Consider the following 24,775-nt stretch of genomic DNA (forward strand, 5'->3'; position numbering starts at 1 on the left):
CAGCATTAGTGCATAGGTCTTCTTAAAGGATACAGTACGTTAGGTTTTTGGTTGGGTGATTACCTTAATAATAAAGACAATAGGACAACTTGTGTTGTGTCTACAGGACTTTTGTTTTAAAAAATAAAATAAAATCGTTGACTGGTTATGTAAATTTGTATTAAAGTCAAGTTTTCCTTGTATGCACAATAGATTCAGTTCTAAATAGAATAGAGAAGCACCCTTAGGGTTCACAGTCTTAAATAAAGCTGTGCAATGTTTATAATACAGAGAGGAATTTTGGAAAGCATGCTGATTGCTGAATAACAGCAGGAAAAACATTAAAGTATTTGCTGATTTTATACTAGTTAAAGCCTCCATATATTCTATATCACTTGATGTCACTATAAATCATGTATTTGTTTTCTTAAGGCAACAGCCCTGCAGTAGGCTTCTTTCTATGGATTCTGCAGCCACCTGTCCATTACTAATCCTACCCATGAGGTTTACACATTCACAGCTCACTGTTGGAGAACAGCAATGTTTACTGCCTTCCTTATGTTGTGAAATGAAGGCAGTTTAAGACAAAACATTATTTGAGCCTTTTAATTAGGTTCTGATTACAATGCAAGGCTGCAATGGTGTATGTTATTAATTGGACATGACATTGTGATTGCTATCAGAAGTTGCATGCCAGCTAAAACAATCAAGGTTTTTGACATGATGTATGCTTCTAAATCACTTGAGGCATGAAAAATATCATGCTATTTAAGTTCTGGGAAGATTGTGCCTGATGAACTGCTATATGAAATTACAAGTCCCAATACAATAATGAATTGGTTAAACAGATGCTTGGTGTTGTATTTGAAGTAAAATACAATACCAGCAACAATAAATGTTTGGCATTAATATTTTTTACACTACACTATTATTTTTTAATTGCATCGATTTTGGACTACCAAAGCCAGAAGAGTGCTATGCATATTTGTAAAACTCACTATCATGCTTTTTGTTATGGCTAAGGCCACATTTTCATTTTTAATGGACCCCTTATTAGTCTAAGGTTCGATTCTGAATTCAAACATATTCTTGCTAAAACTTGTTAACAACTTGTTGAAAGTGACAGTCAGGACTCCCATTATTAAACCTGCATCATTAAAAACTATCAATAAATGGTGTATTACATGCTTTTCGTACTCTCTAAGTCACAATGGGATTCATTTTCTGTATTCTGCAAAAAACCTGGTTGATCCTGCTGTTCTCTATCTCCCCCTTCTGTCCATGTACCAACTGCAGTTGGGGATTTTACAGAGCAGTTAGTTAGCTAGTGCACATGCTCAGTGTTATTTCTAGCCTGAGGATTTTCGCCCTATCACATCTGAGCAGCCCATGTGACTATAGAGTGACACATGTGGTCATATACACAGTGATAAATGATAACCCACTCTCTTCCTCCTCCTCCATGCCCACAGACTACCTAAACATAATGGGTGTAGGATATTACATCTTGATTGATGGTGGCTTCACCTCCCTCAGACAAAGACAGGAGGGCCCTAAAAAAGCTTGTGACTGGTAGAAATATGCTCGCACCATGGTATTGCCAAAAAAAAAAAATGAAAGATTTAATTTCAAATATATATTTGTGTGACAATTTAAAAGAGCTTATTGATATTAGTTATTTATTTTTAAAGTGTCAGCAATAAATACATAAATAACCAATTAGAAAATACATTTATAATAAATATAAAAACTTAAATTCTTAAACAAACATAAAAAAAAACTGTTGTATACACATAGACATGTATAGTAAAAAAAAAAAAAAAAAAAAAGCCTCCAAATGAATAAACAGAAATAGTCCTTTAAATTTGATGAGTAACTGCTTCTCTCCAAAAGAAAACTGACAAAGTGAATCCACAATCTTCACCCAGATAGTGGTAAGATGTAAGATTATTAGATAGATATGATCCCCTAGTATAAGAGGAGTCATAAACAGTATGACCGATATAATAAGGTATCTGTCAGGAAAAATAAAATATATCCTGGAGAATTCCTGTTAGCCAGAGCAGTGCTTGTACCAACGTGCATGCGTGCATACGTGTGCACGCTGGCGCACATGCCCGGCACTAGATTTGCACCAAGTGGACTATTAAAACACCTCTGCTGCACTAGGAACTTGCCTTATGGTCTACAGTGTTCTGCTGCCTGCTACTTGTTCCTGAAAGCCACTAAAATCCACTTAATGAAAGGGACAGGCCAGGGACTATAAGGCTACAAAGGAAAAGGCTAGACAACACTGGACATCCTCCAGCCAGGAAATGAGGTGGGATCTATCTGACATGTAACAGCTTCTAATGCACACTGTGAAATTGGAGTAAGCAGTTCCAGTACAGGGGAGGAGCGAGTACAACTGTGCAAAACTAAATGTAAGGCTGGAGTTCAACTTTAAGTGTACACAGGGCTGACTTTCCGACGACAAAATCTGTCTGATTTTTTTCCAACAGATTTTGGCCCAAACTTGTTTAGCATACACACGGTTACATAAAGTTGTCAGAAAATCTGATCGTTCTGAATGCTGTGACGTAGAACACGTACAACGGGACTATAAACGGGCCAGTAGCCAATAGCTTTCATCTCGTAATTTATTCTAAGCATGCGTGTCACTTTGCCCGTCGGAATTGTCTACACACGATTGGAATTTAAACAATTGGATTTTGTTGTCTGAAAATTTTAGATCCAGCTCTCAAACTTTGTGTGTCGAAAATTCAGACGGAAAAAGTCCAATGGAGCCCACACACAATTGGATTTTCCGACAACACGATCCGATCACACATTTTCCATCGGAAAGTGCGACTGTGTGTACGGGGCATTAGAGTTTTTAGTAAAAATACATTTATGGAAAGTTTCACTTGTTTTTGGTACTGACCAAGTGATCATCTCTAATTTGACTACAGTAAACAAAATGTTTATTGCTTTCTTTACAGTATTACAGTTACAGCACTGTACATATTCCTGCTGTTCTTTGTACTGCCTTACTGAATAAGTTGAAGGATAGCACAGTTTATACTTCTGATACTGACTTTTTTAAACTATTCTCAATATTACAAAAGGTATGGCAAACAAATGACTGCCTCTTTTCATAAAAGTTGAGACTGAAATCAAATAGTTGGGATAATATGCTTCGGCTGTATGTACAGAGGAACCTAAGAGAGATAAAAGTGTAGAGGTATGTCATCTGAAATCCATAAACCAATAAAGTTGAAGAAAAAGAAGTAAAACCTGTACACTTTGTTTTACCATAAAAAGCCTCATCATGTAGAATGTGTGCACTGAAATCAGGATTTCTTCATATATATTTCTCTATATGAAGATCTATCTTTTAAGTTCTATGGCTAATTAAAAAAAAAAAAATAGGTCACTCTAAAATGGCTTTAAGGCTTTTTCATCTTTGAAAGCTTTTTGTCCCAGCCTTTCCCAGGCATCCATGTTTATTGAAGATATTACCCCATGTACAAGACAACAACTGAAGCTCTTTCATAAGGGTTTTTCAGCAGTTGAATCAGTAACATGCCTATTGCCTAAGATAAATCATACCCTTGTATAAACTTTGATATTAAAGGTTATGATCCTTCATACCCTTTCTTGACTTCTTCATCCCCTCACATGCACATTCACTGTTGTAGAATTGAGGGTATTTGTCAAAAATGTTTAGCCCATCCAAAATAAGGTCTGACAATGGAAATAGGTTTAGTGTGATCATTTTAACTTCCTACTTTGTCACGTGATCAGCTGCAAAATGGTAATGGATACTTTGGGACATTTTGAAGTGTAGGAGTAAAGTTGGCCATACAGTGATCGAAATTTGGCTGGGTCAGAATTTTAATCAGTGTGTGGTAATTTTGATAAACAGAAATCAGTCATTTTATTGACTTCTGTCAAAGGAAAATGTTTGCAGCCACTGATCATTGTATTGTAACCATGGAAAGACCTGCTATCTGAAAAACAATGTCCCAGCGGGGATGGAGTAATCTGTTAATTTTTTTTTTTCATTCTGTTCCCTGGCTGAACAAAGAAAAAAACACTCTTCTAGGCTGGCTTAAATAGAATTGCTGTAGCATTTCATCTAACAAAACAGAAGAAAGACAACAACTCTTGTGGAAGTAACTGGTCAATGTGGCCAATCCTTGGGCCATGGATTCATTTACAGTAACCGCAGCTAATTAATTAGACACAAAGCTCAAAAAAGTGTGTGCTACCCCAGAACTATGAAGATTGCTTAGTCAGGTGGGAAGGGATACACACTAAAGTAATTTCTATTTAAATAATAATTTAAAGTAATGAAATAATTAAACACAATTTTATCTTCTTTCCACTGGCCAACAATAAAATCTCACTTATGATATAGTTGGATCCAAAGCGATACCCGAATAAATCAAAACTATACTGTACCTGGCAAGTTGTCTTTACCTGGAAATTAAAATGCAACATGCATTCAAATGATGATAAAAAAAAATAAAAAATAAAACACAAAAACAAATAAAATGCTGAACAAAATCTAGCAAATATTCCACATAATTGTTTGCACATTTAAACTTTTCATGTTGATAAAAAGATTGATGTTGATTTACCTTCTGGAAATAACGCTTAAAAATTATTCAACAGTGTAATTAAAAAGACAAATGTGTGATATAATGAAATAAATATTTACATAGAGTATATTGTTACTTACAGTTGCATGTAGTTTTCCCTTTTTAGACATGGCTAGAAATGAGTTGCTGAAAACTCCTCTTATTCCCACAATCCCCTGAGACACAGCAAATATTTCCAAAATACCTAGAATGACAGAAATCCCAAAATAAAGCACTGCTCCTGGGCTTTGGGAAGAGAGAGAAAGAAAATAATAAAAGCTCTCATTTTTTGAGGTTGTATGCATCTATCTTTCAAGAAGCCTGTGTAAATCCATCACTCTTTTTATTAGCATTCACTTGAAACTAAAGACTGCTCAGATGTCTGGGGAATCTGGCCACGAGTTTTCCCTGAGACATCACTTACTAGCTACTAAGCTACTGACATTTGTTAGTATGACAAAAATCAATGATTGTGTGGTGGAGCTCCCAAACGTTGGACAATAAATAAGTCGTTCCCTTTAGGACTAACCTTGCCTCTGAAAATTGTTGTAATCAATTGCAAAACTGTCTGCAGTAGGTCAGTGTACATAAAGTGATTGACTGTTATTGGTTTGCAACTTGTTGGCAGAAAACAGAGATTCGCTCATTGTTTTAATATTATGGAATTGTATAATGATAGACCATAATCCTCAATTGTGTCACATAAAGCAGTTCATTCTGCAACAAGTAACATGATTATTGGAATCATGTCCAGTGAACCTAGTCTTGTAGCTTGCCATATAAAATAAAATCTTGATAAATATGTATATCTCAAGAACAAATTCAGACATGTAATGTCATGTGCTAAAACAATGATCCATGCCAATGATTTCTGAATGATTTAATATTTTTTACCACTTAAGGACCTGGCCTATTTTTCAAACTTATTTTTTAGAAGTTAAAATCATTTTTTTTGCTAGAAAATTACTTAGAACCCCCAAATATTATATACATTTATTTTCGGACACCCTAGAAAATAAAAATGGTGGTCGTTGCAATACTTTATGTCACACCACAGTTGCGCAGAGGACTTACAAACACAATTATTATTTTTTTTTTAAAAAGACACTTTTTTTGAATAAAAAAATAAGAAAACAGTAAAGTTATCCCAATTGTTTTAGATTGTGAAAGATAATGTTATGCTGAGTAAATTGATATCCAACATGTCATGCTTCAAAATTGCGTGGAATGGCGACAAATTTTGACCCTCATAAATTTCCATAGGCGACATTTAAAAATTTCTACAGTTTTGAGTTACAGAGAAGGTCTTTTACTAGAACTATTGCTCTCACTCTAATGATCACAGAGTGAGGTTTGAATACCGTTTACATATACAGGCATGATTTACGTATGCGTTCGATTCCTCGTGCAAGCATGTCATGATGAGGTGCTTTAATTTTTTTTTCCTATTTATTTTACTTTTTTTTTTACACTGTTCCTTTAAAAAAATAAAAATAAAATTTGGATCATTTTTATTCCTATTATATGGAATGTAAACAGTAAACAAAAAAGTATGACAGGAGCTCTTTAATGTGATATCTGGGGTCAAAAAGACCTCAGATCTCACATTTACACTTAAATTCAATAAAAACATTTTTCCCCTTTAAGGCCATTGGGTGGAAGTGGCGTTTGACTTTACTTCCATTACCCAACGTCATTGTGTCATGTGGGGGCCATCATTCCCTCACTCCACTCACAGCCTCTGAGTAGAAAGAATCGGATCATCTCCGCCACTACTGGCAGCTCGGGTAAGCAGCGCAGATGACCACAACGCAAGGGGGTGATCTTGAGGCGAATCCGCCACGGAAACCACTTTTATCTTAAAGAGAACCGCCCGTCGTTTCAGAAAATACCAGGGTTATGGCAGCTATCTGCTGCCATATCAGGAGCAAAAGATAATCAGAAGCAAAAGAGAGGCATTTTAGCTTTTGATTATACATTGAATAATAAGCTCACATTGGGGACTTGCAAAACTGAAGAGACTTGACAACATTGAAAGGAGTCTTCTGCTCACTGAGCAAGCAGTTGTTGTGGAGCAGGGGTCTCAAAGTACCTGCTTGGTCCTGGACGGGGTGTGGGGTGCACCGCGCAGCCACTGGGAGTTTTCTCTCTCTGTCTTCTGTGTCCTCTCTCCTGCATGCTGCTGCAGCCCAGCGTGCACAGCAAAGGAAACAGACACAGCACAGAGGAGCAGAGAGAACAGAGCGGAGAGAGGATCTGCCCATCGCCCCGCCCACCTAGGCTCTGATGATCGTTCAGAGCTGTGCTCCCTCGGAGGCTGTGCCCGGATCCAAGGTCCCGCTGCCACCTCAGGGTGGAAGATCATGGCATTCTCGGGTGCCCTGCCCCTAGGACCTGACCGGAGGAGGGGACTCGGGAGGCAGAAGATCAGGCCACCAGCTGACTATCAGGAGGAGAGGTAAGTGAGCCATCACACTGAGGCTGAGCAAAGTCCTTAGTGGGGTGACTGGGGTTGACATTTGTGAACAGGGGGTATTTGTGAAGTGTTGGGGGGTATTTATGAAGTGTGAGGGAGGGAGTTATTTGTGGAGTGTAGGGGAAGTGCTGGGGTTAATAGTGCATCCGCAGACATCAATGCTGGGAGTTAATAGTGTGTCCGCGGACACCAATGCTGGGGGTTAATAGTGCGTCCACGGACACCAATGCTGGGGGTTGATAGTGCGTCTGCTGACACCAATGCTTGGGGTTAATAGTGCACCCCTTGACACCAGTGCTGGGGTTAATAGTGCGTCCACTGACACCAATGCTGGGGGTTAATAGTGCATCCGCTGACACCAATGCTAGGGGTTAATAGTGCATCCGCTAACACCAATGCTGGGGTTAATATTGCATCCGCTGACACCAGTGCTGGGGGTTAATATTGCATCCGCTGACACCAGTGCTGGGGGTTAATAGTGCGTTCGCTGACGCCAATGCTGAGGGTTAATAGTGCATCCGCTGACACCAATGCTGGGGGTTAACAGTGCATCTGCTGACACCAATACTGGGGGATAATAGTGTGTCCACTGACACCAATACTGGGGGTTAATAGTGCATCCACTAACACCAGCGCTGGGGGTTGTTAGTGTGTCTGCTGACACCAGTGCTGGGGATAATAGTGCGTCTGCTGACACCATTGTTGGGGTTAATAGTGCGTTCTCTGACATCAATGCTGGGGTTAATAATGCCTCTGCTGACACCAATGTTGGGGTTAATAGTGCATCCGCTGACACCAATGCTGGGGGTTAACAGTGCATCTGCTGACACCAATGCTGGGGGATAATAGTGTGTCCACTAACACCAGCGCTGGGGGTTATTAGTGTGTCTGCTGACACCAGTGCTGGGGATAATAGTGCGTCCGCTGACACCATTGTTGGGGTTAATAGTGCGTTCTCTGACATCAATGCTGGGGTTAATAATGCCTCTGCTGACACCAATGTTGGGGTTAATAGTGTGTCCACTGACACCAATGCTGGGGGTTAATTGTGCATCCACTGACACCAATGCTGGGGGTTAATAGTGTGTCTGCTGACACCAGCACTGGGGGTTAATAATGTGTAGGCTGACGCCAGTGCTGAGGGTTAAAACTGACACCAGTGCTGGGGTAATAATGCGTCCCCTGACACCAGTGTTGTTTTTGAAGTTTTAAAGTTTGCATGCGGCCCTCATGGTATATGAAAACTCATGGCCCTCAGGTAATTTGAGTTTGAGACTCCTGATGTGGAGGGTGGAGGGGTAAGTCTGGATGATCAGGTAGGCAGATTGGATACTGTAATTAAAGGTAGTGGCATGAGCTCACATAAAAAGAAGGTTGGTTTTGTGTTTGAACGCCCAAATAATTTGCCAGGTTGGGTTATGATGTGCAGGTGACAAACCCAGAGGTAGCAGCCCTAGATGTCACTACTACCCCTAATAGATGGGGGTACAGCCCATTTAGTAGGGGTGGTGAGAATAATGCAGTAAGGCCTTGGCTTATGGTGGCAATAGGGTATTATATATTCAGGAGGACTTATAGGATTTTTGCCCAGATTGCCTCATCCAACTTGTTTGCTGTCTTCCTAGTGGCAGGGTTATATTTTCTGAAATATTTCCTGTGCTATGCACAACACAGAAAAGATTGTGGAGCTTAAAGAACTGACTTTGTTGGGGTACAATCCATATGCTAAAGGTGGTTTGCAGATATATGGAAGGGGTTTTCTCTGCTAGGTGAAAGGTTTATAGGAAGGTTGAACGAGTATTTAAACTGATGCTGGGTGCATAAGGGGTGAATGTCAGGAGACATTTGCCAGTTCAAAAAAAGAATGCCCGACATTCGGCCCGTGTGTATGTCGGATGAGCACACTGGAAAACCAACAGCCGACTGACTCCCGATCATCACTCCCTGCCAATGGCAGAGATCGCTGATCGGAGTGTTCTGAATGCAAGAAACGAATAGTGTGTACCAGGCTTGAGATTGAGAGGGAAGAAGAGTTAGAATACAAAGAGGCAGATAAGGGGTCAGACAGAAATGGGGGAGAGAGGGATTTGAAAGGTGATAAAGCGATACCCATGTTGCAAAAACCACTGGTAAATACTGGACTCTGTGCACTACAAATAAAGATATGTTAAATACAAGTACAACAAGGATTAAGGTGTTTATCCACCAATACCAGAATTCTACAAAGCAATATAGGAAATTTGGAAGCTTTGGTGCATGAAAAGCACCATGATTTAATTGGTATTGCTGAATCTTGGCTTTGTTCTTCACATGAGTATTCCTGTTAAAATTACTGGCTATGCTCTTTTTTTGGAGAAACAGGGTACAATTAAAAGGTGACAGTGGTTGTCTCTATGTGAGAGGTTCTCTAAAAGTGAGTGTGAAAGCAGATCTTTTTATGAAGAGTGTAAATGGTACTGAGGCATTGTGGGTGAAATTACATACTGTATGTGTGTACATATTGCAAAGTTAGTTATTGGAGTTTTTAAAGGGATGTCCAGTGTTAATGAGGAGGGAGAGGCTCAGCTCCTTAGACAGACAGAAAGGGCTGCAAGAGCTGGGACAGTGGTTATGATGGGTGATTTTAACTACCCCAAAACTTACTGGTGTTTTGGCACTGATGGAACAATAAAAGGGTGGAAACTTATTACACCACAATTTTATGGAACAGTTTATGGATGCTCCCACTAGAAATGATGCTCTGTTGGACCTGTTATTCTCAAACAATGTGGAGCTTATTATCAATGTTCATATAAAAGTAAATCTGAGTAGCAGTAACCATAACATGATTCCATTTAAGTTGCAAACATCAAGCACATACTGGAAAGATAAAAACATGTTATATTAAATAAAATAAAAAGTCCAATGCTGAGGGCTGCTCTCCAAGACATGGGCCGGGAGGGAATATTGTCATCAAAGAACACAGAACAGAAATCACAATGTTTCAGATGAACTGAATGCCAATATATTCTCCAAGGCAATATGTTAGAAAAAGTTATTTGTTGTTTATGTGAAAAAAGGCATTAAGAATAGGAAAAACATTTGAATATATTAAGAAAATGAAGAAGCATATTCATCATGTGAACATTCTAAAGAATATATGTATAAAAAATCAAGTTGCAAAAATGTAAATATGAAGGACAGGTTTCGAAAGAGAGAAATTCTTTAAATACAGTATATTGATGGTAAAAAGATAAGGTCGTAGCATGTAGATTCGTTACAAGATACCTCAGATGTGTTGACTGGGTACAAAGTGAAGGGAAATTAAATACCTTCTTCATCTCTGTTTATCAAAGAGAAACACTGGAGCTAAAGTCCATTATGGGGTTAGTATTGCCATAGCCTCGAATGAATCACAATTGCTCAAAATTGATATAGTCCATAAATAGACATAATAAAGGTGAGTAAAGCACCTGGACTGCATGGCTTAAACCCACATGTTCTCAAGGAGTTAAGCTCTGCTATTTCAAAGCCATTGTCTATCATTTTAAGAGCTGGGTTGGCACAAGGCCAATGTAGCTCCCATATTAAACCCATTCCAGCCCGACCACTATGTACTGTATATTCGGCTGGGCAGGAGCTTCCTTTATTTGGAAGGACATACTGGTTGTCCTCCCATCCTCACTGCTTGTGTGAAACAAAGGCCACTCAGCTGCGTGATCTGTGATCGCTGTGTCCGGACATAGCAGATTACAGATCGGAGTACAGTGCCATTTTCATTGGCCCTATACCATGTGATTCCTGTGACCCATCACAGCGATTATGCTGCAGCCTTTGAAGTCTCTCCTCTCACAGCAATTGGCTAGGTGAGTGTGTAATACAGTACTAGTCACTGTACTATACACTGAAGAAGTAAAAATAAAATCACAATCCACAAAAAAAAAAAAAAATCACTGTTACTAATCATTGTCACTAGAACAGTGCAGTGTGACTATGGTGACATTGTACTGCTCTGGTTAGTGATCAGAGACACTGTAAGCTATTGCAACATACAGTGTCTCTGATCATAGGCCAGAGAAGTACAATGCCATCATAAAGACATTGCACTGCTCTGGTGACAGTGATTTAAGTAATACACTTTTTGTTTTCAGAGCTCATTTACACTTGCAGTGTTCACTAAAGAGTAACCTGCATTTTACTCACTCTTCAAAGAGCATTTAACAGGTGGTGAGGAGGTATACTGCCTCCTCTCTGCCTATTTTAAATGCCTAAATACTGGATGACCATGCCACAACCATGTGGCAGTTACAGGGGTCATTTCAGTTTTCACTTGGATCGGTCATGCTTGGCAGGAGGTAGTGCCCATCAATTGCAACAGGGGGTTTAATTCCTATCGTGGCATGTGTAAACCCCGGTCACTAACTTCCCAGCTAAAGGGGGAGTGGTTGAGGCAGTAAAAATTCAGATCAACTGCAAGGTTTTACTGCCCCTAAACCACAAGTGTAAACAAGCCCTTAAAAATATACCACACCCGTGCAGCCAGTCACAGTGTTCCTGATCACCACTACACCAATCCACCACCACCAGGCAGTCTCATTCATGTCTATTGGGACACAGTGGCTACAAGGGCACAGCTGCTGCTCCCAATCTTACATCTGTGCTGGTGCAAAGCCCCAAGCACAGACAGTGTGACCAGCCAGTCGCAGGGTCCTTGATCATCATCACACTTGTCACAGTGTCACCAGACTAGTGCAGCCCACAAAAATGTTCCTGTTCGCTAACCACACAGGTACAATGTAAGCTGAGTCAGTGCAGCCAGCAACAATGTGCCTGATAAACAAAGACCAATGGAGTGTTGCCTCTTCCTGCGGCATGTACTGACCAGTGGCCTGTTTACTGACCATGTTTTGGCCTGCTGTCTGGACCAGTACTTTTACTGTCTATTGACCATACTTTTGTCTGCTGCCTGAACTAACCTGTGTGCTTGTCCCACTGACTATATTCTTAAGATACACCAGTCCAAGCCATCCCCTGTGGATAACTGCATTACTGGAACAATAGGAACTGTTCACTCTTCTTTACTTCCTAGCTAGTGAACATGGCATTCCTGAGGGCAGCCATGTACCAGTAGGCTAGGCTTGTTTAGTTTTGAGGAACAGGGGCTTCTATAAGTGGCAATACACTAAGCTATATTCCCTGACTACTCATACAGAGGCGACCATTACAGTACACTGTTTTTGATACAAATGGTTTATTTTTGTGATACAGAAGATGCAATGTCTGGTACATAATCAGGAAATAAGGAATCAGGAATAAATCAGGAAAAGGCCTCACATTTAGTAAACCCATACTCTGGAGGAGTAGCAGAATGTGTTTTGGGGTGCAATTTTAAGTATGTCCATGTTGTGTGTGAAAAATATCATATAAAACAAATAACTTTGTGGAAAAATAATCCTTTTTATTCTACATTTTCCAAAATTTTGGCCAAAAAATTAAGTCTTCAAAAGACGTCCCTCTTAAAATAATTTTGTTTGTAAATATCCTTTTAATTGTCAACTTTGTGTACAATGAAAAAAATTTTTATTTTCTTTCCACATTTTCCAAAAAAGTGTGGCAAAAATTTTAGATTTTCAAAAGACTCACCACTTAAACGTTGAGAGTTTGCTTTCCAAAATGTGGTAATTGTGTAGGTGTATTTACTGTCCTGGTGCTCCAGGGCCTCCAAAAATGCAATAGGTAGTCAGGAAATGAGATGCATAATTAATGGTTCTGATAAGCAAGGAGGTACTCCTTGGATTTTGGGCCCCTCTATGCATCTAGGCTGTGAAAAAGTCTCACACATGTGGTATCTCCATATTTGGGAAGAGTAGCAGAATGTATTTTGGGGTGTAATTGTAAGTATGCCAACACTTTGTGTGATAAATAACTTGTTAAAATTACAATGTGAAAAAAACACATTTTATTTCCTTAAATGATTTTCCAAAGTATTCCGGCAAAAAATTACAAGATCAAAAATGTCACCATGCCTCTTACTAAATACCTTGGATTGTATATTTTAAAATGTTATCGATATTTGTACTGTCCTTGCATTTTACAGTCTCAATAACTGAAATAGGCAGTGTGTACATCAGGTTTTATTCCATAAAAACAATAGTGTGCAGCATGAAGTGATGGTGTATGGGCAATTCGCTAAGCCTCCATGCTAAAGAGCTGCACCCACCGCAACTGTTGGAGATGGATAAGTCTATGGCCACCCAACATGCAACCTTTATCCAGGCAACAGCAGCAAACCGTCAGTGGAGAGAAACATGCAGTGACATGTTTTAGGATCCCTGTCCCCTTTCTCAAGCTTCTCTCTGCTTCTTTTGATGACTACGGATTGGATCAGTCCCAGATGTAGCCAGGAGCTGCAAGATAATTTTCCCTAAATCTTGCCTTCACTTTGGACTGTTTTGGATTTTAATATAGACCAACTTATTTCCACAAGTAGCTCTGGACATTTTGTGTGTGCTCAATTTTCAAATATATATATATATATATATATATATATATATATATATATATATACCATGGTTTGTAGACTCTATACAGACTAAATAACATACACACACACAGACTAAATACAGTTGTGCTCAAAAGTTTGCATACCCTGTCAGAAATTGTGAAATGTTGGCATTAATATTGAAAATATATCTGATCATACCAACAAAACTGTCTTTTATTTAAGGATAGAAATCCCATGAAGCCATTTATTGTCACATATTTTTTTGGAACCTTTTTAAATGTTTGGCCTTGGTACAGACACAGAAGGTGGCACATACAGGTTAAAATGGCAATTAAAGGTTAATTTCCCACATTTGTGACTTTTTAAATCACAATTAGTGGTTAGTGATTTAAATTGTGCTCCATAAAAACAACCACACTATCTTTTTGGAGAGCAGTCTGTATTTCTCTTGCAGTTACCTGTGGATTTTTCTTTGTATCCTGAGCAATTCTTCTGCTAGTTGTGGGCTTTCTTGGACTACCTGACCTTGGCTTGGTATCAAAAGAGCCCCAAATTTTCCACTTCTTAATAAGTGATTAAACAGTACTGACTGGCATATCAAGGCTTTGGATATCTTTTTATATCCTTTTCCATCTTTGTAAAGTTTCATTACTAGTGATGGCCGAACGGTTCGCCCGGCGGTCGTTTCGCGGCGAATTTCCGACTTTCGCCGTCCGCGGGTTCGAACGCCTTTTTCCGTCGTTCGCCCCGGCGGACTTACGTGTTTAATGTATACAAGAACTTTAACCTTTCGTGACACGTTTATCATGTGTTACAGGACAACCAATTGAGACATGACAGCTCATGGACACTTGGACATTCCCCCTAACCTATAAATACACCCGATCCGGTGGCCATTTTACATTCTTTCTTCTGTCACTGTAGGGAAAGGATCCTGTGTGGAGTAGGGACAGAGAAAACGCTAGCTATTTGGTACACAAAAGTTCTTTTCAGGACTGGTATAGGTGTTAGGTCAGCAGCCTGAGTTTCTTTTGTCAGTTTAGATAAAGGGACAGAGCGCTGTATGCTGCTATTTTAGGGACAGCTCAGCCAGATTAGTCTTTCTTCATCATCATCATCATCATCATCATTAGCTGTTACTATCAGGTCCACAAAAGAGCTGTTCCAGCTAATCGTTCCAGCCTACTCTTTTTTGCCAATTTGTATAGGGACAGGCAGGAAGCAGTGTGTCAGGCAGTGAGGATAATTTTAAAGACTTGCTGTTACTATTAGTTCCACAAAGGTTCTTTTCAGGACTGGTATCAGTGGTACGGTAATAGGCTTGTACACGTATAATATTCTTTCTTCCAAATATAGAAAGAATATTATACTTGACTGCTGCCCTTCTGCTGCAGTCTGCTAATCATTCACAACTCACTTGTTCCACAAAGCTCTTTATCAGGACTGGTAACTTGGTCTGTCTAGGGTGCTACGGTACATAGGCTTGGGTGCGGTACAGTCTGCTGTTCTGTAAGGACCGCTATCGGTCCACAATACATAGGGTTGCCGTGCACTACTGCTGACCGCTGCCCTATACTGCAGCAGTCCTTCATTGGTATAGGGACTGACGTACAGTCTGCTAATCACTAACACACAACCTGCTTGGTCCACAAAAGTTCTTATAAGGACTGGTAACTTGGTATAGGGTGCTACGGTACATAGGCCTGAGTGCGTTACAGTCTGCTGTTCTGTAAGGACCGCTATCGGTCCACAATACATAGGGTTGCCGTGCACTACTGCTGACCGCTGCCCTATACTGCAGCAGTCCTTCAGCGGTATAGGGACTGACGCACAGTCTGCTAAACACTAACACACAACCTGCTTGGTCCACAAAAGTTTTTATAAGGACTGGTAACTTGGTATAGGGTGCTACGGTACATAGGCCTGAGTGCAGTACAGTCTGCTGTTCTGTAAGGACCGCTATCGGTCCACAATACATAGGGTTGCCGTGCACTACTGCTGACCGCTGCCCTATACTGCAGCAGTCCTTCATTGGTATAGGGACTGACGTACAGTCTGCTAATCACTAACACACAACCTGCTTGGTCCACAAAAGTTCTTATAAGGACTGGTAACTTGGTATAGGGTGCTACGGTACATAGGCCTGAGTGCGTTACAGTCTGCTGTTCTGTAAGGACCGCTATCGGTCCACAATACATAGGGTTGCCGTGCACTACTGCTGACCGCTGCCCTATACTGCAGCAGTCCTTCATTGGTATAGGGACTGACGTACAGTCTGCTAATCACTAACACACAACCTGCTTGTTCCACAAAAGTTCTTATAAGGACTGGTAACTTGGTATAGGGTGCTACGGTACATAGGCCTGAGTGCGTTACAGTCTGCTGTTCTGTAAGGACCGCTATCGGTCCACAATACATAGGGTTGCCGTGCACTACTGCTGACCGCTGCCCTATACTGCAGCAGTCCTTCATTGGTATAGGGACTGACGTACAGTCTGCTAATCACTAACACACAACCTGCTTGGTCCACAAAAGTTCTTATAAGGACTGGTAACTTGGTATAGGGTGCTACGGTACATAGGCCTGAGTGCGTTACAGTCTGCTGTTCTGTAAGGACCGCTATCGGTCCACAATACATAGGGTTGCCGTGCACTACTGCTGACCGCTGCCCTATACTGCAGCAGTCCTTCAGCGGTATAGGGACTGACGCACAGTCTGCTAAACACTAACACACAACCTGCTTGGTCCACAAAAGTTTTTATAAGGACTGGTAACTTGGTATAGGGTGCTACGGTACATAGGCCTGAGTGCGTTACAGTCTGCTGTTCTGTAAGGACCGCTATCGGTCCACAATACATAGGGTTGCCGTGCACTACTGCTGACCGCTGCCCTATACTGCAGCAGTCCTTCATTGGTATAGGGACTGACGTACAGTCTGCTAATCACTAACACACAACCTGCTTGGTCCACAAAAGTTCTTATAAGGACTGGTAACTTGGTATAGGGTGCTACGGTACATAGGCCTGAGTGCGTTACAGTCTGCTGTTCTGTAAGGACCGCTATCGGTCCACAATACATAGGGTTGCCGTGCACTACTGCTGACCGCTGCCCTATACTGCAGCAGTCCTTCAGCGGTATAGGGACTGACGCACAGTCTGCTAAACACTAACACACAACCTGCTTGGTCCACAAAAGTTCTTATAAGGACTGGTAACTTGGTATAGGGTGCTACGGTACATAGGCCTGAGTGCAGTACAGTCTGCTGTTCTGTAAGGACCGCTATCGGTCCACAATACATAGGGTTGCCGTGCACTACTGCTGACCGCTGCCCTATACTGCAGCAGTCCTTCATTGGTATAGGGACTGACGTACAGTCTGCTAATCACTAACACACAACCTGCTTGGTCCACAAAAGTTCTTATAAGGACTGGTAACTTGGTATAGGGTGCTACGGTACATAGGCCTGAGTGCGTTACAGTCTGCTGTTCTGTAAGGACCGCTATCGGTCCACAATACATAGGGTTGCCGTGCACTACTGCTGACCGCTGCCCTATACTGCAGCAGTCCTTCATTGGTATAGGGACTGACGTACAGTCTGCTAATCACTAACACACAACCTGCTTGGTCCACAAAAGTTCTTATAAGGACTGGTAACTTGGTATAGGGTGCTACGGTACATAGGCCTGAGTGCGTTACAGTCTGCTGTTCTGTAAGGACCGCTATCGGTCCACAATACATAGGGTTGCCGTGCACTACTGCTGACCGCTGCCCTATACTGCAGCAGTCCTTCAGCGGTATAGGGACTGACGCACAGTCTGCTAAACACTAACACACAACCTGCTTGGTCCACAAAAGTTCTTATAAGGACTGGTAACTTGGTATAGGGTGCTACGGTACATAGGCTTGAGTGCGGTACAGTCTGCTGTTCTGTAAGGACCGCTATCGGTCCACAATAGATAGGGTTGACGTGCACCACTGCTGACCGCTGCCCTATACTGCAGCAGTCCTTCAGCGGTATAGGGACTGACGTACAGTCTGCTAAACACTAATACACAACCTGCTTGGTCCACAAAAGTTCTTATAAGGACTGGTAACTTGGTATAGGGTGCTACGGTACATAGGCTTGAGTGCGGTACAGTCTGCTGTTCTGTAAGGACCGCTATAGGTCCACAATAGATAGGGTTGACGTGCACCACTGCTGACCGCTCACCTATACTGCAGCAGTCCTTCAGCGGTATAGGGACTAAGAGTTTTGTCACAGGGTCATTTAAAAAATGACATGCAGAGGAAGAGGCAGGCCCTTCCGCAGGGGTGGTAGGGGTAGGGCAGGAGCAACAGGCTTGAGCCAAAGTGGGAAGTTGCAGAAGGTGCGTTCAATTACTTTAAAGGATGCACCAGACTTGGTTGAGTGGCTCGCTCAGCCTTACTCTTCTGCACCCTCCTCATCCTCTCGATCTGCACCCTCTTCTTCACTCTCTGCTATGTGCACCCCCAAAGACACTACCACCAACAACACGACCACCACCACCACCACCACATACCTTCCGCTTGAGTCACTGGAATTATTTTCCGATCCATATCAAGAGGACATTTCTGATGCGCAGCCACTCTTGGTATTGGATCAGGAAGAGGAGGTAGCAACAAGCGCTACTCAGCAGTCTGACGCCAGTACCCAGATCAGCCCAAGGAGGAGGTTGGTCCCCGGTGTTGCTGCCTACTCTACTTATAGCGGTGGGGAAGGTGACGTTGATGATGACGTGTCTAGTGATGTCACGTGGGTGCCCACAAGAGAGGAAGAGGAGGGGAGTTCAGAGGGAGATATGGACCAGCAGATAGGGAGGAGAAGCAGCAATGACTTACATTGCACAGCAGGGACAAAGCAGACTGCAAATGTATCAGGAGCGAGTCATCGACCATGTACGGTCACATCTGGCGCTCCCAGGACACCGGCACATGGCTCCGCAGTGTGGGCTTTTTTTAACGTGTCCGCTGCTGACAATAGCGTTGCCATCTGCAATCTTTGCAGTCAACGCGTTAGTCGCGGTAAGCCCAATACTCACCTAGGGACGACCGCCTTAAGAAGGCACATGAGCAGCCATCACCGAGCCCAGTGGGAGCAACGGAACACACAAAGCCACACTGCAGGCTCTCACCGTCCAGCCTCGTCTTCTACTTCTCCTTCTCCTCTCTCCTCACAATTGTCCTCCACTCCACCTTCCATCACGCCAAGCTCACATTTTTCTGCAAAAAGGCAGGCTTCCGTGGGCCTAATGTTTGAGCGTAAAAAAATGATGACGCCGGATAACCCTCTTGCCCAACGGTTGGCGGCTGGCTTGTCAGAACTCATAGCCCGCCAACTACTGCCATATAAACTGGTGGACTCGGAGGCCTTTCGCAAATTTGTGGCCATTGGAACACCACAATGGAAGGTCCCAGGAAGGAAGTATTTCTCAGAGAAGGGCATCCCAGAGCTATATGGCCATGTTCAGCGGCAAGTGAATGTATCTCTGGCACACAGTGTCGGTGCCAAGATACATCTGACCACAGACACGTGGTCTAGCAAACACGGGCAGGGAAGGTATATCAGTTTTACTGCCCACTGGGTGAACCTTCTGACGGCCGTCAAGCATGTAACCCGTGGCACCCGTGTAGATTTGGTTTTACCGCCACGGATTGCATGCAGGCCTGACTCTTCTTCTCCTCCTCCTACTCCATCCTCCTCCCTCTCCTCCTCAGCTGCCTCCTCCTTTTCCGCTGCTAGCGTCTCTTCCACTGCACCGCCCAAGCTCCCCAGAACCTATTCCACATGCCAGGTGAGACGTTGCCATGCCGTGCTGCGTCTGTTGTGCCTGGAAGCAAAGAGCCACACTGGCCCGGCACTCCTTTCAGCTTTGCGTTCACAGGCAGATGAGTGGCTAACACCGCTCAATTTGACAGTTGGTAAAGTGGTGTGTGACAACGGTGCCAATCTGCTTAGCGCATTGAAACAGGGCAAAATCACGCACGTGCCGTGCATGGCACACGTCTTAAACTTGGTCGTGCAGCGATTCCTTGTCAAATACCCTGGGGTCCAGGACATCTTGCGGCAGGCAAGGAAAATCTCGGCCCATTTCAGAAGATCTTACACGGCCATGGCTCGCCTTGCTGACATTCAGCGGCGACACCATCTGCCGGTCAGACGTCTTATTTGCGATTGCCCGACGCGATGGAACTCAACCTTCTATATGCTTGATAGGCTGCTCCAGCAGAAACGTGCAGTTAACGTCTACCTGTATGAACTCTGCGAAAGAAACGGTTCTGGGGAGCTGGGTTTTTTTTCACCGCGCCAGTGGCTGCTCATGCGCGACACATGCAGACTTCTGCGGCCATTTGAGGAGATCACCAAACTGGTCAGTCGCAGCCATGGCGCCATCAGTGACATGGTACCTTATGCCTTCTTTCTGGAGCGTGCATTGCGTCGTGTCATTGATCAGGCTGTGGAGGAGCAGGAGCGGGAAGATGAGGAAGTCGCAATGCTGGATGAATTCCCAGGGGGGGCTACTCTATCTGAGACAAGTCAACAACAGGAGTCTGATGAGGAGTCAGAGGAGGATGGTGCCGGGGCGGATGAGCAGGAGCAAGAAGAGCATGCTTTAAACCTTTCTGGGATCCCTGTTGTGCGAGGATGGGGAGAGGAGAATGAAGAGGACGACATTATCCTGGATGATGAGCAGGAGCCAGGCCACCACACCGCTTCCACTTTAGTGCAAATGGGGGCCTTCATGCTCCAGTGTTTTAATAGGGACCCCCGTATAAAAAGCATGAGGGTCAAGGACCAGTACTGGGTGGCAACGTACTTAGACCCCCGGTACAAACACAAAATGGCGGAAATGTTACCGCCGTCGCAGAGGGCTGTCAGAATGCAGCACTTCCAGGCCTTGCTTCGAGAAATGCTGCATTCTGCTTTTGCGTGCGCTGGCAGAGGAGCAATTCCCACTCCCAGAGAAGGATTTGCGGGTACCAATCCAACAGCGCCTGCAAGAAGAGGCCGGTTTGAAGATGTGTTGGTGACTTCGGATATGAGGTCATTCTTTCAGCCGACCCATCGACAGGTGTCATCCGGATCCAGCATCAGGGAACGCCTAGACCGTCAGGTGTCCGACTACATTGGGTTAACGGCCGATGTGGACGCTCTGAGGAGTGATGAACCCCTAGACTACTGGGTGGGCAGGCTTGACCTCTGGCCAGAGCTTGCCCAATTTGCAATCGAACTGTTGGCTTGCCCCTCATCCAGTGTCCTGTCCGAAAGGACGTTCAGCGCAGCAGGGGGGATTGTGACCGATAAGCGTACTCGCCTAGCTCACCACAGTGTTAACTACCTCACATTTCTAAAAATGAATGAGGCATGGATCTCGGAGGAATTCAACACATGTGATCAGTAGACCATGTATATGTCTATAAACAATTTTTGGAATCAAGCACACAGACCTTCTTAATTCATTTGGCTCACTTCCCTGACCCAAAAAAGCACACCGTACTATATGCCCCTACCCTCCTCTTTGAAGAGGTTGAGCGGTGTCATATTTCTACTGGGGCTGCTTATTATGAGGGGTTCCCACCATCCCTGTGCTGTGCTGACTTCCTCCTGGGTGTTCTTATTATGAGGGGCTCCCACCATCCCTGTGCTGTGCTGACTTCCTCCTGGGGGTTCTTATTATGAGGGGATCACACCATCCCTGTGCTGTGCTGACTTCCTCCTGGGGCTGCTTACGGTGCTGCTGTCAGCGCTGTATGTCACGGAGCTGCTGTCAGCGCTGTATGTCACGGAGCTGCTGTCAGCGCTGTATGTCACGGAGCTGCTGTCAGCGCTGTATGTCACGGAGCTGCTGTCAGCGCTGTATGTCACGGAGCTGCTGTCAGCGCTGTATGTCACGGAGCTGCTGTCAGCGCTGTATGTCACGGAGCTGCTGTCAGCGCTGTATGTCACGGAGCTGCTGTCAGCGCTGTATGTCACGGAGCTGCTGTCAGCGCTGTATGTCACGGAGCTGCTGTCAGCGCTGTATGTCACGGTGCTGCTGTCAGCGCTGTATGTCACGGAGCTGCTGTCAGCGCTGTATGTCACGGAGCTGCTGTCAGTGCTGTATGTCACGGAGCTGCTGTCAGCGCTGTATGTCACGGAGCTGCTGTCAGCGCTGTATGTCACGGAGCTGCTGTCAGCGCTGTATGTCACGGTGCTGCTGTCAGCGCTGTATGTCACGGAGCTGCTGTCAGCGCTGTATGTCACGGAGCTGCTGTCAGCGCTGTATGTCACGGAGCTGCTGTCAGCGCTGTATGTCACGGAGCTGCTGTCAGCGCTGTATGTCACGGAGCTGCTGTCAGCGCTGTATGTCACGGTGCTGATGTCAGTGCTCTGTATTACGGTGCTGCTGTCAGTGCTCTGTATCTCCTGCACCCTCTTGTTTGCCTACCCTGGTCCCTGACCTTCCCTCTCCTCCATTGCCTTCATTAGCTCCATAGTCCTGAATTGTCAGAACAATTTCCCAAATAAAAAAAAAATGCTTGTAGTTATCGATCCCAAATTCACCTCATACATGTATTATGCTATTGTCCAGGTGGTGGGACTACGTGCTACCCCCTAATAATTACCCCGTGGCCGCAAATTCGACCTAAAGGTTTGCGAAATTCGCCTCCCATTGAAGTCAATGGAGCCCGCGGCGAACGGTCGTTTTCGCGAACGTTTGTGTCCGTTCGCGTTTCGCGTTCGCGAAACGTCCCGTCGGAAGTTCGTCCATCACTATTCATTACCTTGTTACGCATGGCTCAGTGTCTAGCCTGCTCAGTGCATCCATGTGAGAGCTATCAAACTCATTGCCTATACACAGAAACTAATTGTGATTTAAAAAGCCACAAATCTTAGAAATGAGCCTTGAATTGCTATTTTAACCTGTTTGTGCCAGCCACCTTCTGTGTCTGTACCAAGGCCAAACATTCCAGGGCATGTAAACTTTTTCTCAGGTCCATTTGGTGATTTCTGTTATCGTTATGATTTAAAAAGGATTAAAAAAACTATGTGATAATAAATGGCTTCATGTGATTGCTATCCTTAATTAAAAGACAGTTTTTTGGCATGATCAATCATATTAATGCCAAAATTTCACAATTTCTGCCAGGGTATGAAAACTTTTGAGCACGACTGTAATATACACCTATTTTTATTTTTTTACCAAAGAAATGTAGCAGACATAATTTTTTGGTTTTAGGCTCCAGTTCACAGAAAGGATGTTGAGGAACTGTAGAGAGAGCAAAGAAGGGGAACTAAACTGATAAGAGGCATATATAGGAAAGATTAGTTTAACTGAATGTATTCTCCTGTGACAAGGGACATTTAAAGTGGTATAGAATCACCATGTAAGAAAACATAAATGGCCCATATGGTGAATTTGGTGCAAAGTTATTCAATTTACCGCTTTCCCTCTGGGGAAAGGAGGACTACAGATCCCAGAATAGCACAACTGAATTCTATGAACAAATTCATGAGTTCCCTACCACCGGACAACCCCTAATTGATACTACAATGAAGGAAATGCTGGTGTCTTTGAGGGGATCAATGCATAGGGATCTCATGGAGGGGGCGGATCCAGGGGGGGCAACGGGGCAATTGCCCCTCCCGAAAATATTAATGACTCCCGTCCTGAGTCTCTCTCACATCAGCAGCGGCACCCTGTTCTCTTCATGCCGCGCTGGAGCATGGAGAAGATGGATGGAGGACTCGGAGGTGGGTGGAGCTACACCGCTGGCCTGACCTCTCTAATGCACACTGTGCTGGTTGCTAGTGACGTCAGGTAAGTCACGTCCCAGCCGCTGCTGAGGGGGAGGAGAGTGAGGCGCCGCATTCAGAGCCTTCTTCCTCCTCCGTGCCTAGTGTGAGAGTGTTGGCTCCATCCACCTCCTCCCTCCATGATCTTCTCCAAATCTCCAGCACAGTGTGAACATGAAGACTGACATGAAGACACGGAGGCTGCAGTGGCGACTGCAGTGTATGTGAAGCGATGCTGCCTGCAATCCTGCTCATCTCTCTTGGTCCTTGGAAGCCCCTCCCCACACCAGAACACCAAAGTATAAGAATTAAAGTGAGTACAAAAAGTACTAGTAGTAGTTTGTGTAAAATCACACAATACATTTATGCCACTTATTTATGAAGAAAAAAAAAACTGCTCTTTTAGTATTGACATTTTCATCTTGTTCAATCTTAACCGCTTCAGCCCAGAAGGATTTACCCCCCTTAATGACCAGACTATTCTATGCGATGCACAGCACTGCGTCACATTAACTGACAATTACGCGGTTGTGCAACACTCTACCCAAACAAAATTGGCATACTTTTTTCTCACAAATAGAGCATTCTTTTTTTTCTCACAAATAGAGCATTCTTTTGGTAGAATTTGATCACCTCTGTGTTTTATTTTTTTGCGCTATTAACAAAAGAAAACCGACAAATTAAAACAAAAAATAATAATTTTTACTTTTTGCTATAATAAATGTCCCAAAGTTTTTATAATAAATCAATTTCTTCATCATTTTAGGGATATATATTCTTCTACATATTTTTGATTACAAAAATGTAATAAACATATATTGATTGTTTTGCACAAAAGTTATAGCATCTACAATTTTTTTTAAATTCTATTCATGTTTTACTAGTAATGGCGGCGATCAGCGATTCTTAGCAGGACTGGGACATTACGGCGGACAAATTAGACACCTAACTGACATTTTTGATACTTTTTGGGGACCAGGGACACTAATACGGTAATCAGGGCTAAAAATATGCACTGTTATTGTACTAATGACACTGGCAGGGAAGGGGTTAACATCAGGGGCAATCAAAAGGTTAAGACCCCTTTCACACTGAGGCACTTTACATGGGCTAAAGTGACCCTGACCATTGAAATCAAGCGCCGCTTTGCGTGCGCTTTGCGACTGCTTTTAACCCCTTTTCAGCCATTAGTGGGGGTTAAGAGCCCCACTATCAGGAGAAAAGCGATGCTAAAACGATGGTAAAGTGCCGCTAAAAATAGCTGCGCTTTACTGCCAAAGCACCCAACGCTCAGGTATAAAAGTGCCCTTAGTGTGTCCCTAGGGGGTTCTTGCTAACTGTGTGAGGGGTGGATTCACTAGATGAACAGAGTGCTCCATGTTCCTGGTTAGCAGGAACACAAGATCACTCTGTTC

At 43.4% G+C, this 24,775-nt stretch overlaps 1 protein-coding gene across 1 annotated transcript in view; it reads right to left on the reverse strand.

The window, feature by feature from the left end:
- The window catches only part of FGF5 (fibroblast growth factor 5), a 118,466-nt gene that overhangs the window by 48,380 nt on the left and 45,311 nt on the right, over positions 1–24,775 (reverse strand). The window contains exon 2 of the mRNA XM_077476173.1: positions 4,706–4,809. Within this exon, the coding sequence (XP_077332299.1) occupies positions 4,706–4,809 (104 nt within the window). The remainder of the gene's footprint in view (positions 1–4,705; positions 4,810–24,775) is intronic.

This window comes from Lithobates pipiens, unplaced genomic scaffold (assembly GCF_037356315.1).
Source record: "Lithobates pipiens isolate NorthernLeopardFrog02 unplaced genomic scaffold, aLitPip1_a1.2 Scaffold_13, whole genome shotgun sequence".
Taxonomy (NCBI): Eukaryota; Metazoa; Chordata; class Amphibia; order Anura; family Ranidae; genus Lithobates; species Lithobates pipiens.